The sequence below is a fragment of the Lepidochelys olivacea genome (assembly GCF_965140295.1).
Source record: "Lepidochelys olivacea isolate rLepOli2 genome assembly, chromosome: 11".
NCBI classification, from domain to species: Eukaryota; Metazoa; Chordata; order Testudines; family Cheloniidae; genus Lepidochelys; species Lepidochelys olivacea.
The window spans coordinates 26113181-26129266 of NC_140421.1; the positions used below are offsets into that span (position 1 = coordinate 26113181).

General features: G+C 39.7%; 1 protein-coding gene across 7 annotated transcripts in view; it reads right to left on the reverse strand.

The window, feature by feature from the left end:
• Positions 1–16086, reverse strand: part of ORC4 (origin recognition complex subunit 4) — a 63314-nt gene that overhangs the window by 24379 nt on the left and 22849 nt on the right. For 4 of the 7 annotated variants that reach the window (XR_014713574.1, XR_014713575.1, XM_084643235.1 and 1 more), the window contains exons 2-4: positions 15153–15224; positions 9314–9390; positions 5896–5986 (exon numbers count right to left, since the gene is read on the reverse strand). Coding sequence is in view for 2 of the 7 variants with exons in the window: in XM_084643235.1 (XP_084499361.1) it covers positions 5896–5986; positions 9314–9390; positions 15153–15209 (225 nt within the window). In the remaining 5 variants the exon portion in view is untranslated. The remainder of the gene's footprint in view (positions 1–5895; positions 5987–9313; positions 9391–15152; positions 15225–16086) is intronic. The other 3 variants (XR_014713572.1, XR_014713573.1, XR_014713571.1) reach the window with 3 other exon arrangements.

Consider the following 16086-nt stretch of genomic DNA (forward strand, 5'->3'; position numbering starts at 1 on the left):
AGTTTTCTACACAGCCCTTGGCAAGAACTGACCTTAAACGTAAGTATTTTTAGATTCTAGTATGAATTTGATATTTATTCATTACTTCTCCTCCCCCATTGCCTCCTCTATCCAACATCATTAGTTCCTTTTAAACATAAATCCAACTTCCTCTCCACTAGTATTGCTCTCCTGAAAACCCACTTCTTCCCTTTCACCTTCAAGAAGCTAATTAAATACACTTACACATTTCATTTGTCTTATGAATTAACTGCTCACTTACGTAGCCAAAATGGGTCATATCCTGGGAAAAGGATCATAAGAACACTGAAGCTGGAAATTGTTGTGGTGAGGAAGAGAAGACTTTAAAGTCTTTAATTGTAGAAAGCCCCAAGACACATAATTTAGACATTTGTCTGTCACCACTATGATCACTCTGCTTACATGTTGTATCCCTTTCCTCCATCTTGTAGCCCATAGGATTATTTGCTAACTATTATCTCCTACTAATCCAGCCAGCAGTATCAATTAATATATTTCTTTTCTGAAATTAATCCATTTAATTCTTATTTTTTATTAGTATTAATTCCTTGGAATTTAGGATATGTTGAGGCATGTATTTCCTAATGAGAAGTTTTGTTAAAATGCAAGAAGCCTACAGGCTTGTAAGATCTGCAATATAGCAAAAACTATGATCAGTTATGTCAGCATAAAAGCTGGCAACCTTTGGCACAGATAAGAATGGTCCCTGAACTTCGGGGAACCAAAGGGAGGAACTATCCACATCGCATCACATGTTTATCTGACTTCTTCAACCGGTTGGTAACTGCAGGGTACACCACAACTTGGAGGTCATCAAGAGAGCCTAGGCTGGCAGTTTTGGAATGAGATAATCCTTATTAATATATTTAGAAAGGAAGTGTCATAATCCACTAACCTATAGGAGAAGTGTACCAATAAATTTCTTAGGGTATGGAAATAAGATTGGGTATAGTACGTTGAGCCTGAATTACATAGGTCGGGATCCTATAATACCCTGTAAGAGAGATTCAATAGTCAGTCTTTAGGGATAGCTTTAGGGATAAGTTCCGCTCTTCTAAATTCTAAGCTCTGTCTATCTATCCTATCTTCTTTCACGCTATCAGCTCAGCTTATGCAGTATTGTACAACTACTCAACATTCCTAACCACTGGGGAAGCCAGCACCATCGCATCATCGGGCATGCCAGGAGTGAGGCTGGTCCTTTATCTCCTATTCCCAGGTCCTCAAGGAATGGTATGAGTACGTTAGGTTAAGGTACTTATAATAGAGATGGTACCACCAGGAGTGTCAGAATTTTTACTGTTTTGCAGTTATAAATTTAATTGCATTTCTTATTTTTATGTTAATTTCAATAAAGGTTTTATCAATTTGGTATTGTCCTCAGTGTACTTGTTCTTGCCAAGCACCCCGAGAATCCTCTCCCAATATAGAACTCTCTGAGTTCTTAAACTCTGTAGTCTGAATTGGATAAGAACCTATAAATCTTCTGGTCGGTTGCGATCAGTGGCGAGCCATAATCACTAACCCATCAAATTCAGGTCAACAATCTCAGTCTGTCCTTCACACGGTCTGCTTTGTGGGTATGATCTCTATTTTAGGGCTGCTCTATGCAGAGTTTTTGTACTGGCAACATTAGCATACTTTCAATTCTGAAGAGTGAGAGCCCAATGATATTGGAAGAATACTACTATTTAGCACTTCAAAAAGTGCAGTAGACAAAACCATCGAAATGTTGGTACAGGCACTTTTATGTAGTGAAATGTTTGTCAATGTCTCCATCACAAAGCCATCTCTTAAAGGGCTTTAAAAAAAGGTACTTTAGTTGTTAACCATACCAATTTTTTTAATGTTACAATTATGAAAATTCTTCAGCTATTTTATAGCTTACCAGTTTGAGACAATTTTTATATTACAAAAAGGTAATTTTTTTAGCTGAAAGGTTACACACAGTTTATAACAAATATATAATATAGCCTTTTAAGCTTTGTTATTCAGTTTGGTAAAACTGTAAATGCATGTACATAGCAACCACTTAAGTGTTACTCAACGTACTCTGACTAAAGGCTCCCTATGAACAAGGTGACATGATATACAGTACAGGAAAAGCACCTATTAAGTATGTACTCTAATCAAGTCCTATAACCAGAATCACCATACTCTAGTCCATTATGTCAGCATTTTACAGGTAATGGAAGTTGCTTACACACTTAAATTAGGCTCATAACAGATCCTGATCCCAACAGAGGAGCCATAATTAGTGTATTATATGTGTAGGTTAACAAATCAACAGTTACTTATGCTACCTAAAGTAGCTTTTTTTTGCGATGTTGTCATCAGTTTAGGTGCCACTGCAGGTGAGCATGCACCTCACATGCATGAGGCTGGAGTTTTTTTGCATAGCAGTCTGTCAAGGACATCCACGCACCCTGTGCCTTTTTATGCTCATGTGCAAGGGCATAAAGGATGGAGTGGCTGCAACTCTCCAACAGATCCCTCACAATTCAAAGCACAAGTTAGCTGAGGACTCAAAGCAGGGTTGGAGGGAAGGTCATGGGATCCACAGTGACATCATCTCAAAGAACCATGCAGTTCTGTGGGAGTTGAGAGTAATGGGGTCATCCTTTCCCATACAAGGAATGTGCACTTCATAGTGCTTGATAATTTGTAACGTGAAACAAGTTTGTCTTCTTGCCAAAAAGGTCAATTTTTCTCAGATCCTTGTCCTTGAGCTGACTGGGTTTTTTTGTACTGCTGACAACAAGCACCCTGGTATAGGGTGCACACACAACTGCTCAACCACCTTAGGTGGTATTTGCACCTCTTCTTTGCATGAGGTTGAGGGGGGGCAAGGCCAGTGCATGCCAAATATTCCATCGTAGGCTCCATCAAACCCTTACTGATGGATAGGACTATTCTTGTGGAACAGCAGAACTTAAGATGTCAAATAGTTCACAAATATTCTCTTGAACTGAATAGTTTCAATATCCAAGGTATCCACAGTGACTGCCTCATTGGGGGAGGAAGAAGATTCTTGGGGAGGGGAGGGAAGCTGGTGTGTCTCCCCCAGGCTTGTTCTGGCAGCATACCCAGCTGCTCTTCTGGTTCTGGCAAAGGGGGCCTACTGACGCCAAGGAGAACTGGTAATCACCTCCTCCTCATGGAGATATGTGATGGGGCACAACTCTGGGACCAGTGAGATAGCAATAGTCATCAAGGCCAATAGGGCCACAATGGCATATTGTACTGGTGTTGGCCAGATTGTGGGTAACCCATCCACTACCAGTCTTATAAGAGCAATAGTAATGGGCACCCTTGCTTGTCCTAGAGGTGTTTCATCTCTCCTGTCTCCATCAGAGTCCCCTCCTAAAAAGAGACTAGAATGGTCTGATCAGGGGTAGAACACCTCTAGGATAAGCAATGCCATCAGGCACAGTTCCTATGAAGCTCAGTAGTAATGATGTTAGTGCCAGGAAGAAAAGTAAAGGTGGATCTTCAAAGGCAAACCCCTGCATCTGGAGTGGTTCCTCAGTCAGTGCTGGTACCAAAGCCCAAGTCTCTGACCTTACTGGGTGCTGGTGCTCTGTTACCATCTCTGAAGCTGAATGGCCTTGAACTACCACCCTTGGACTGAGTCCTCCTTCTGAGGAGGACGTTATGTCAAGCACTACTGCAAACGCAGCTCTGCGCACATACCTGATGCGGAGAGTGTTTTGGGTCACTGTCCTAGAGCCAGCAATAAAGACAACAGCATTGATGTCATTAGTATAGAGAACATATCCAACGGTGCCATGATTCCTTGTGCTGATTCAACTGCTTTCTTTGATCTCTTCTCCCTGCTGAAACTGGAGGTGTACCTAGTTTCTGGTGCACTATCAGAGGAAAGCCTCCTAGGTTCCAGACAGGATGACATTTCTTCCTCTAGATCGGAGGCTACCTTCAGTGGATTGTTCCAAGAGATGCAATTTGAGCCTTGTGTCCCTTGATTTCTGAGAGCACAAGGAAAAGAAGCGTTCACTGGGGATAAGAGCTTCCCCAAGGCAGAAGAGAGACAGATTGTGTTCAGCAGGGCATTAGACAGTAACACAGAGCAGGATGTAAACTTTGAAGGCTTACAGTTTGCCATATTTTAACCATTGTACAACTTTGTCCTGCTGTACAGGGGTGCACAAACAGGTCTGCAAAGGGTTTCCCCCATCATGTCTGGGCTTTTTTGGAATGTCCAAAAAATGAGGAACTTTATGAAGTAAGCTAAGTAGTGATGAGTGTTTTAGATAAATCTGGAGCTTAGACAAAAATCCAAATGGGTCAGACACAATCCAGGTTCCGTACTGCTACCACAGGTAGTAAGAGGGAATGGAGGGAGAGTCAGGGCCACTTTGCCTTTATGCCCTTGCATTGGAGCACAAGGTGCATATGCAGCCCACGTGGATACGGATAAGCAAAAAAGATTATGGCCTCTCACACAGTGCACGTGCCTACAGTGGGATCCACACTGACAACTCTAAGTAGAGCTGCAATGACTTCAGTAGAAACAAGTCTGAGTTACAGATTTTATACAGACATCAGGGAGCTTCACAGACAAGAATGAAAAACAGTTAAAGCAAATCGAAACTTCATAAAGCAGGACCTGCTTCCAATGACAAATTCCCATTTTTTGGTAGGAAAAAACCCTCAATTTTTAAAAGGGAAAAGTCAGTTGAGTAGCAGGTCAAACATTAGTGCAGCCACTCAAAGCCAAATCAGAGAAACACCACTAATGCAGCAGCACAAGTTACCTCTGTTCCTCACTATGATGAATTAAGAGCCTACAGTTTGAGGTAAGAGAAGCCTATAATGCCTAAGAGCTGGTACATTCTGCTGGTGGGACAGTGTAGCATTCAGAGAATTTCCTGCCAGTCACACAAGGAATCTGTTATACTTTGTCACAGGGTGGATGCACTTTTAAAGGAAAATGGGTCTCAGCCCCAGCTCTGATACAAGTTCACCTTTCCACAGAAGGGAGGGATCATGTGGTTCGATCAGGCCTCTGGGATAAGAAAGAAGCCCAGGTGGACAGAGACATACACTTCAACAAAGGGAGCATGGAGAAGGCTGCAGAGTAGCAAGGCTCCTGCAGGAGACCAAGATACTAGGGGAGAGCAAAAGAGGGGGTTTGCCTGATGACCTCTCTGAGCCAGAGAGAAGACAAATCAAGGAGGATTTTTGGATCCTTCCTGGGGAGGGAAGGATAGAGTGGGAGTGGCTGTTTGAAGAACAGGGAAGGACTCCTGCTAGAAAGGGCTGGCAATGGCTGCTGGATAAAGGGCAGATTGGAATGAAGGTGCCAGAGTGAGTATGAACTTGTGTTACAGTGATGACTTTACTTTGGGCACTGAGTGTTCTGTACTGTTTGTTAGTAAACCAGCCCAACCAAGAGTACCATTAGCCAGAAGAAAGCTTGGTGGATTATTTCCAAGACCCCAGAGAGAAAAAACTGAAGCGGGGTGCTTGCAGAGCCACCCTATACCACAAGGGGGCAGGCTGGAGGCAGCGTTCCTGTTACACGCTTTATTGTAAACTGCACATAAAATCTGACTGAAATATGAAATTCTTGTATTTGAACTACAGACATCTGAATATTATAATTTCAGAAAGACAAAGAAAAATTTAAGTAAGGTTTTTCTTTTGAACAGCCTCATTAATACATCTCCTGAAATGCTCATAAAAAAAGCATTAGCAAAACAAGATATCTTTAAAAATAAAACCCCACAAAGACAGGAAGTGATCAAAAGCCAAACTCCGCTGTGGTGTAACTTCAGGGACACCGATGGAGTTGCACCCATTTACACCAGGGTACAATTTGACCCTACATCAACTTGTACTAAGAGCTTTTACCATAGTCTTTCCTGATCCCCGGGGTCCAATGATGAGTGCAGAGTTACTTTCTCCATGGATAATGGTTCGTTTCAGCAGCTCCAGTAGATGTCTATAATGACAATGACAGTAAGTTAAAACTTTAGGAACAGGAGTATTTGCTGTAGCTGTAGAAGAGAATTCAGATAAGAAAAAAAGAAGCCTAACACAGGATGGCCGGTTAACTGCAATCACAGTAACATCCACTGGGTGCAAAATGTAATAAAATCCAAGATTAGACTCAGATTTCATAAACATTAAAAATGTGTGTTATAAAAAGTATCACTGGTTCTTCTAAATACCATGTTACGCACCACTATGCCATACATGGAAGGCAAATTTCAGAGAAAAACTATTACATTTAGTTCTTAGCTCCTTTCTTCAAATAGGAAAGGAACTAACCTCAATTAGTATTAAGACTTTTAAACAGCAACAGGTTGACAAACAAATGGTGTTACAACAACAAAAGGAAGAGAGAAAAAATGCTTCAAAATGTGCCAGCTAAGAGACCATGAGGACAGATGTGGAATCACCGACTAAATAATTTTAACCAACTGATTACCCATACTAAGCTTCTGATGCATTCACTGAAACTCAGGGTGTTTAAACTACAGCATAGGTGAACTTTGACAGAACTTAAGTTTACAATGAAATTACAGAAAATAAAGATGGCTAGAATAGTGTTCAGAGTTTAAGTGAATTGATTTAGCATAGAATGTTAGAATTTAAATAGAAACAGGAAGTCATTTATCACAAAGTGGTACACTTATTCTATATTATTCTGGTACGAATACGGAACTATGAATTCTTCACACAGGTTTTTATGAATGTGTTACTCAAACTTCACACCAATCTAGAGTTATGGGAATGTTACTTGGAGTTCAGACAAATACTTCTTGTTAGAAATTTAAACAATTACTGAACTACTAAGCTGTCAGTTCTAGATGTCCTTCCTTAAGGCAAAGCTATTTCCCTTTAGGGTATCTTTACTGTATATTAAGATAATGTAAGTGATTCATTGAAGTGTTACTGTAAAACACTGAAATGGTTGTAGAGAGATTCTAGTAACCACAAGGGCTTTTTCAGTTCTCTGCCATAACTGAGGAATGAAAACTGTCCTGCTGATTTCCAGTTTTTCATCATGTTGCCTCTCCACAGCGTAACAACATCAGTGCCACCTTTGTTACTGTGGAGATCATCCCCTGCGATTGGTAATTTTTTTTAAAGACCCCAAAAACATATGGAAGGGGTCCACACGATATTTTTTTTGTAACAATGAGGATCAGGTTTTATATTCTACATTTATTTCCCCCAAAAACTGAATTAATTCAGTGAAGAATGCGAGCATAACATTTGTTTTATTCGTTTTTTTTAAAAGTCGGTTACAATATGCATTTTATAGTAGGAACACTAATTTTCTTACATTGACAATGGGGAAAAAAGAGAAAAGAATGGGAGTTACTGTTAACAACTGAAACAATCTTCCATTGAGAGGGAAGAATACACTTGGAAGAAAAGAGAAAAAAGTAACTCTTACAGAATCTTGGATGTCTTTCAGCAATGAGTGATCAATATTCAAAATAAATTCTTCATTATCAAAAGAGGAAGACAATAAATGTTAACAACATAAGATCAGCCATACAGGGTCAGATGAAAGATTCATCTAGCCCAGTATCCTGTCTTCTGACCGTGGCCAATGCCAGGTGTGCCACAGGGAATGAACAGAGTAGGTAATCATCAAGTGATCCATCCCATCACCCATTCCCAGCTTCTGGCAAACAAAGGCTAGGGACACCATCCCTGCCCATCCTGGTTATTAGCCATTGATGGACCTATCCTCCATGAACTTACCTAGTTCTTTTTTGAACCCTGTTATATAGTCTTGGCCTGCACAATATCCTCTGGCAAGGAGTTCCATGGGTTAACTGTGCAATGTGTGAAAAAATACCTCCTTTTGTTTGTTTTAAACCTGCTGCCTATTAATTTCATTTGGTGACCCCTAGTTCTTGTATTATGAGAAGGAGTAAATAACACTTCCTTATTTATTTTCTCCACACCAGTCATGATTTTGTAGACCTCTATCATATCTCCCCTTCGCCATCTCTTTTCCAAGCTGAAAAGTCTTATTAATCTCTCCTCATATGGAAGCTGTTCCATACCCCAAATCATTTTTGTTGCCCTTTTCTGAACATTTTCCAATTCCAATATATCTTTTTTGAGATGGGGCAACCACATCAGCATGCAGTATTCAAGATGTGGGTGAACCACTGATTTATAGAGGCAATATGATTTTTCTGTCTTGTAATCTAGCCCTTTTTTAATGATTCCTAACATTCTGTTTGCTTTTTTGACTGCTACTGTACATGGAGTGGATGTTTTCAGAGAGCTATCCACAATGATTCCAAGATCTCTTTCTTGAGTGGTAGTAGCTAATTAGACCCCATCATTTTATATGTATAGTTGGGATTATGTTTTTCAATGTGCATTACTTTGCATCAAATTTCATCTGCCATTTTGTTACCCAGTTTTGAGAGATCCTTTTGTAGCTCTTTGCAGTCTGCCTGGGACTTAATTATCTTGAGTAGTTTTGTATCATCTGCAAATTTTCCCACCTCACTGTTTATCCCTTTTTCCAGATCATTTACGAATATGTTGAATAGGACTGGCCCAGTACAAACCCCTGGGGGACACCACTATTTACCTCGCACCATGTTATTTTTTGGAGTCCTAATTTATACTAGCAAATGTTTCATTATTGGTTCCTGTAACAGGGTCGCTCACCCCTTAAGGCTGGAGCTAGCCACCCTGATTACAGAATAAGCCACATCTAGGCAAGATCAGGGTGACTGCCCTATAAAGAACAGCAGGAGGCTGCAATGAAGGGGAGAATAGTCAGGAACTAGACTGCTAGGGGTGTGCAGGTTCTAGCAGAAACTCCTTGCAGTGTTCTGACAAAGCAGGAAAGGCTCCAGGCAGGAAGACCTGGGAGAAGAAGATACAAACCAAGGTCTCTCAACTTTTGGATGAACTTAAACTAACAAACATTCAAACATTTAAATAAACAACCTGAGAAGGGGTGGGAATGGACAAAATGTAGGAGTTTCTTGAACATACAGGAGAAAAATTCAGCCCAGAAGGTGATTTTCTTTTAGAAGTTTATACACATGAAAAACAGGAATGCAAGTCTTTCTAATAATCTAATTTTAAAACAAAGTTTAAATGAGTTTCAAGCTCTACTGAAGTTTTAAGAAGCTGCTTCTTTTAAGTGCATTTTAAAATCACTACTTAACAGAAAAAAGATCAAAGGCATAACAGGCCCTGTACAAATCAGAATTTATGTTTAAACTGAGGTCAAAATATTAAAGCAGCTGCCCACAAAGTTATGAAGTTGCTTACTCACTTGTACTGAAGTTGAACCCCAAACAGTTTTCCATTAGGGCACTGGTGACAAAATCTTTCACGTAAAATTCTTTGTACCTATTGAGATAAAGTAAGATTGGCACAAAATACGTAATGCCTTTAACACAGAGACATATACTAGCACCCTTAGTCAACTCTGCTGGATTACTGGAAGATTCATTAGTTATTTGTGCTATAGCAACTTGGGCATCATGCAATGAAACCGACTCAAACTGTAAATGCACACGTTAGCTGTCACTAAGGATACAGAGTGGAAACCAATCATGGTACATAGTCTTTAGTGACAGTCTTTAGTGACACAGTCAGAGACCAGGAGCAGAGAAGACAAAAAGAATCTATCCAAGAGAGAAAAGCAGTGTTATTTCTGCAGGGTGTCCATTTCTAGTGCCCTGATATTCTGTTGTTGCTTCTCTCCTCACCCCAAAAAATACATAATGTAGTACTCATTGCCACACTGGATTAGACCATTAGACCAGTGATCCCTCTAATCCTGTGTCCTATCTCTGACAGTACCCTGTACTACAGGAAGGTGCAAGAAAACCCATTGTATACAGTTAAAGAATAATATACTTAAAGCTGAAGTTTCTTCCAAAGAACTGAGTGAGGGTTTATACTACAACACACTATTTTTGTTATGTAATGCATGTTAAAAGAATGTTATTCAAGCTGAAAGCTGAAGCACTCAAGAAACTGACAAATTTACAGTTGCCCATACAACTTAATTCTGCCTCCTTATTCATCTATTTTGTGCAGATACACTGTGGGGAAAAAAAATAGCGTGGGATCATGTCATTAAAACTATATCATAATGCAGACAACATAGTGGGACAGAATTAAGATTGCCTGGACAACCTCAAATCTAGTATTTCCTAACTTTTGAGTGCTTGATTTTGCAACCTAACTACACTGAAAGCTTTATTCCGTATATAATTTCCTAGATTTCTGGGGAGAAAACCTCTCACATCATTTATCATTGGTAGGTTTTGAAGCCTCAATCTTCAGCACTAAAGCTGAGCCTTCTACTACTTGAACTACAGGACATTAGCTACCAGTAGAAAACTATTACCCCATGAGAGGGACAGGAACCTGCAATATGGAGATGGTCAGGGACACCTCAACCCAGTTCTTCTCTCCCACTTACCCTGACACTACAATGGCTCTGACAGCTTCCTGGCCTCCCCAGGGCAATGCATGCTGCTGCTTTGGCAGTAGCATGGACCTGACCTTAGAAATTCCATGTCTGACATCATGACAAAGTTTTTCCTGAAGAACTGAAACAAGAGAGGGAAAAATGACTTTTTCCTCTCTCATTAGAATGTGAACAGAATTTGACAGACTGAAGAAGAGTTGCTTCTTTAACCAGAGGACTTACTTCCCTGTGAATTTCAAAGGCCTGTTGCAAAGATTGGAAGCGTTAAAGCTTCTAAAAAAAAAACTTTCCAAGAATCTTTTATAATGGCAAGTGTTATGACAACCTAAATACAAGGGCAACCACTAGCTCTCCCAGTAAAAAGAATATAAATATAATATAATATAATATAATATAATAGGTAATCCTAGTGTACCTGAGTTTCATCCATAATCTAAACCTTTTTAAAAAAAATCCTATTAAGCTCTTCATCATAATTTTATTTTGGAGCAATGAGTTCCACAGAATAATTACACACTATCAACTAGTATTCCCTTTTTAGCAGCAAAAAGTATGTTGCCTTTCAATTTAACTGAATGCCCCTTTCAGTCTGTATTCTGAAGAAGGGTAAGTAGAAGTATTTGATAGGTATTTACCTTCTTTGAGCTAGTAGTTGTGTCATTCGCTATCATATCCCTTTATCCTTCTCTAAACTGAGCATCCCAAGTCTTTTCACTATCCCTTCACATGAAAATATTTTCATGTCTTTTAATCCCTCTTCTCTTATTGGATCCTCCTCTATTCCTACTTACTCTTTTGAGATTGTGTCCAGAACAAAATGCATTACTCCTAGTGAGGAAGTACCAGAGATACAAAAACAAACAAACAAAACCCAAAATCCCACAAACCCTACCCATACAGCTCATCTTCAGTTTTACTTCCTGACAGCCTGGCATATACCCACCAATTCTTTCAAGCTTTCCATTTCTGCAACACTTAAAAAGAAACTAAACATTTCTTATGTCTTTAGCTTTCTGTTCGTAGTATTCTCAACTTCCATGCCATTTTATAGGCTTTGTTTGGGTGAATTCCCCCACCCCCAGAAGAGTAGGAGGACAGCTGGAAAAGTATCTTGCAAATTTAACCAAACTTTCTTGCATTCCTTGATCTTCATTTTAACAGTATGCATAATTTCTGTGACAAGGTATGCTCAAGTATAAATGCATAATTGCTTCAAGTTGCAGTCTAAGATGGAGTCAGCTATTCTCAATGACAACTGATAGAGACTATCAAGAAAGAATTTGCATACATCTCTCAGAATGCAAGAAGTTGGCTTGGTCAAGTTAGCCAAGAATGTGAACCATTTTCCATACATTGGCAGCCACCTCTCCCAAACAGCCAGCATTGACACAAATTGAATACAAAAAGAAAAGGAGTACTTGTGGCACCTTAGAGACTAACCAATTTATTTGAGCATAAGCTTTCGTGAGCTACAGCTCACTTCATCGGATGTAGCTCACGAAAGCTTATGCTCAAATAAATTGGTTAGTCTCTAAGGTGCCACAAGTACTCCTTTTCTTTTTGCGAATACAGACTAACATGACTGTTACTCTGAAATTGAATACAGGATCTGCTATGCCAGCAAATTTTGGAAGACTACTCAAACGAGTCTTCAATGACAGGGATCTACAAACAAGTACCAAGACCTTGGTTTACAAGGCAGTTGTCATTCCCCACCCTTCTCTATTGGGTAACCTGGGTAACAGACAACATCTCAAGCGGCTGAAGAGGTTCCAGCACTGCTGTCTCAGAAGGATTCTCAGGATCAGTTGGGAAGACCGACGCGTTCTCTCTGCAGCCAACATCAGCAGTATAGAAGCGCAAGTCATGAAATACCAACTCCAGTGGGCTGGCCACTGTGTACGTATGCCCGACACTTGCCTCCTGAAGCAAGTACTTTTCTCTCAGTTAAGTCAGGGAAGAAGGGCTCACAGAGGGCAGTGCAAGCGTTTCAAAGACATACTGAAAGTATATCTTAAAAAGGGAGGCATCAACCCAACAAACTGGGAGGACTTGGCGCAGAACAGAACACAGTGGTGCCACACCATACACCAAGCCACAGCTCACTTTGAGAAGAACAGATGTGCTCATGAGACAGAGAAGCAACAAAGGAAGAAAGAAAGGACACAACACTCCAGGCAACAATGTCACTGCTGTGGGAAAACCTGCAGGGCAAGAATTGGGCTCCTCGGACACTTAAAAACTCGCCAATTAACCCACCTTGGGAGACATCATCCTCACATAGAGGGACAGCTGAAGAAGCTGCCAAAAATGGCACTATAACGATGTTTCCTGAAGGCTGTTATGCTCCTAACTTTTAGGAATGGTCTGTCTAGCAGTAGCCAGGCCTACAGACAGGGACACTGAAAAAGGAATGTCCTCCTGCAAAGGAGTAAACTTTCATGTGCACGTGGGCAATGGGGAGGTACAGTTGCATATTTATAAATGTTAAGTAGTCCTAAGGATTGTGGGCTCCCCTAAGATGACCTGAGGATCTTCATTTTGAAGGTATGACAAAAAAAGAATTTGGAAGAAGGGCTGTAGAGATAGTTGAAGAAAAACTCCGCAGGTATGGACACAGCTGGAATTATATGAATAGGCTTGAGCTACAATGAAGATTTTCTTACGAAGTCCTTACTCAAGAATAGAAAAACTTGTAAAGCCACCTCTGCAACAGGTGTTTGGGTGAAGCAGGGGCAGAGGCATTACAATTTCTCTTGACCTTTGCTGGTTTGGCCAGACTTCTAAGAAACATTCTTTTGGAATGTTTTTGAACTACCTATGCTTTAACAGAAGATCTACAAGGAGAAGAGTAACAAGAAAGGAATCCAGTAATCTTTATGGAGGATTTCTTGAAATAAGAAAGAAGAGTCAGCAAAACCACCAGGCAGAAGACTGAGTTTTCTTAAATGTCTGTCAAATTCATCCCCCAAAAGCCTAGAGAAATCAGTGATGGGTAGAGCAGATCACTTTTAATGCCTGGTCCATCAGCAAGAGGGAAGCCTTGGTGGTACCTCCAAGATATTAACTTGCTTTCAGAGGGCTACATTAATCATATAAAGCCTTTTTCAAGGGTCTTCAGTACGGTTAAAGTGATTTTATTCTTCTACTTCGAGAGACTTAGCCAATAGTCTTACTGGTAAAAGAATTTTTTTTTTAGGTTTGCACATCCCGTACCACCACACAAACAAAGGAAGTAAATCCCTGACAAGTAAGTTCAGTAGCAAGACCTTGTTATACCTTACATAACATACTAAAGATGTTTGACTACTTATAAAGTGCAATCATGGCAAATAGATGAACAGGGCACATGGTGATGCATCATTCTTGTTTTGCTTGCTTACTTGTAAGTGTGGTATTCAGTAATTGTTCTTCCTGTCCTAAGTACAAATTAGAAAAATTCTATACTTCTCCCCACCCCACTTTTCATGTCTCTTAATGTGAAAATTTGTTATGAATCTAAGCCTCAAAATAATTTGAGCCTCACCCAGAGAGCCACCATTTACAAGTTCCTCAGAGAAGCTTAAAATTATCTTAACAGATTCATCTTCTCTTAGACAAACTGGTTATTTGCCTGTTTTGAATTAACATAGCTATTTACACAAGTCAAGAGTTGTGAGACAGTGCTTTAACACAAAAATCTGTGGGTGTCAGCAAGGTCTGCAGAGTTCTGAGAACTTATTAGCTAGCGCAGTAGCATAAGCATTTTAAATATAGTGGCCCTTCTGATAATGCAGTGTGAAAGCTGGAATATAGATGTATACCTGAGTGACCTAATTTTATTTTAAAATAGGTCAACAGCAGGATTGCAAGTACAACCAATGGCAAAACTCAGTTTTAATTGTAGTCATTAAGTTCTGGCAACATGTTCATAGTTAAAAAAGAAAGTCACACATCTACCATGGAAGACAGTGTATCCATAGCTGAAGAGAAACTGAGGCAGCAATACCAGAAATGTAAGAAACCTATTACAACCACTGAATGATTAATATACTATAAGTATGTTGGATAATATCTAGACAGTCAGTTTGAGGAGTTGAAGGGCACAGGTGTGCAGTTGCAGCCTCTTCAGAGAGCTCCTGTCCTACCTCACCTGGCCCCTCAGTGAAGGAGGAATTCGCCTGGGCTGTGATTCACACTGCACATAGGAAGAGGATAGGATCAGTCAATAACCCCAAACGTGAATTTGAAGACAGGCCAGGATTTGCTATTTACTTACCTTGAATGCTTACTTTTATGAAGTGTGATAGACTTGTTAGTGAGCTAATTGTAGACTACTTTCAAAATGTGACAAAGTACAGGATTGTCCCTAAGCATTTTTATTATAAATGATTAAAAATAATTAGACCAATTGTTTGAATACCTGTATCTAACCGAGTGAATTATCGAGCGGCAACCTGATGCAGGTACATAACTGATGATGCATGGACATGTACAGAGACATCAGTAATCAAAAGGGATCAAACTTAGGGTCTTCAGGATCAGATAATGCTTGACAAGAGGACTCCCTTAGTTGTTTTGTAGGGGAAGGGTAGAAATTCACTAAAGCCAGACACTAGAAGAGGTCAGTGTCACCCACCCTACACCAATGAATTAAAACAACAAAGGAAGATAGAAAAAGGTTGCCCACCTGTGAGATGCGTTCTTCATTTACAGAGCTTGTCTCCTTTGACTTACGTTTACTCATTGCAGTAATTCACATCTTAAATAAAAAAAAGATTTTCTCTAAGTTTTGCTTTTTGTTCAACTGTATGCTTGTCAAAAAACAGTAATTTGAGATGTTTGCACACCGCACTTAATGCAATACCAAATCAATATTTATGGCAATGTTTACACATTCATAAACTGAACTTTTTGAGTAGTCAGGTTTTTCATATGGGATAAACAGGCAGTCTAACAACATTTTTGGTTACATCATATTACTGGTACAAACAACTAATAATATTGAAAGAAAGTCTTGCACCATGCCAGCTTAGATGAAGGCTTTGTCTACACAAATACACACTCACAAGTTGTATTGATATAATTGTATTAACATGGTTATACTAATACAACCCCCAAGTATGGACAGTTATACCAGCATAAAGGTGTTTTACATTAGTATAGCTTATTCCCCTTTATATACATGAATAAGTGATACCACTATAAAGAATCTTTATACGGATATAATTGTCCACCCTAGGACACTGCACTAGCATAACTACATCTGCTTAAAAAGAAGTCATACCACTGACAGTTATACTGGTACAAAACTGGTGTGTAGATCAGGCTAAAGCTTCCTGCCAGGAGCCCAACAAGCAATTCCATAATAATGAAAAGAAAGGCACTTAGTTGCAATGAAAGACTGAGTTCAACCCACAGCCAAGTGAAAAACTACAGTCCAGAGAAGTGACTCTCAGTGAGACAGGCTTCAGTAGCAATCGGATAGTGAGCAAAGGTATGCAAGAACCTTAGAAGAGCTAACCGTTATGGTTATGTTTGAGTTGACCAATTTTTAAACGAAATCAGTTGAAGAATATTTTGCTCTTCTAAAGAAGGTCAGTTTCTAGCTTCACAGGCAGTTA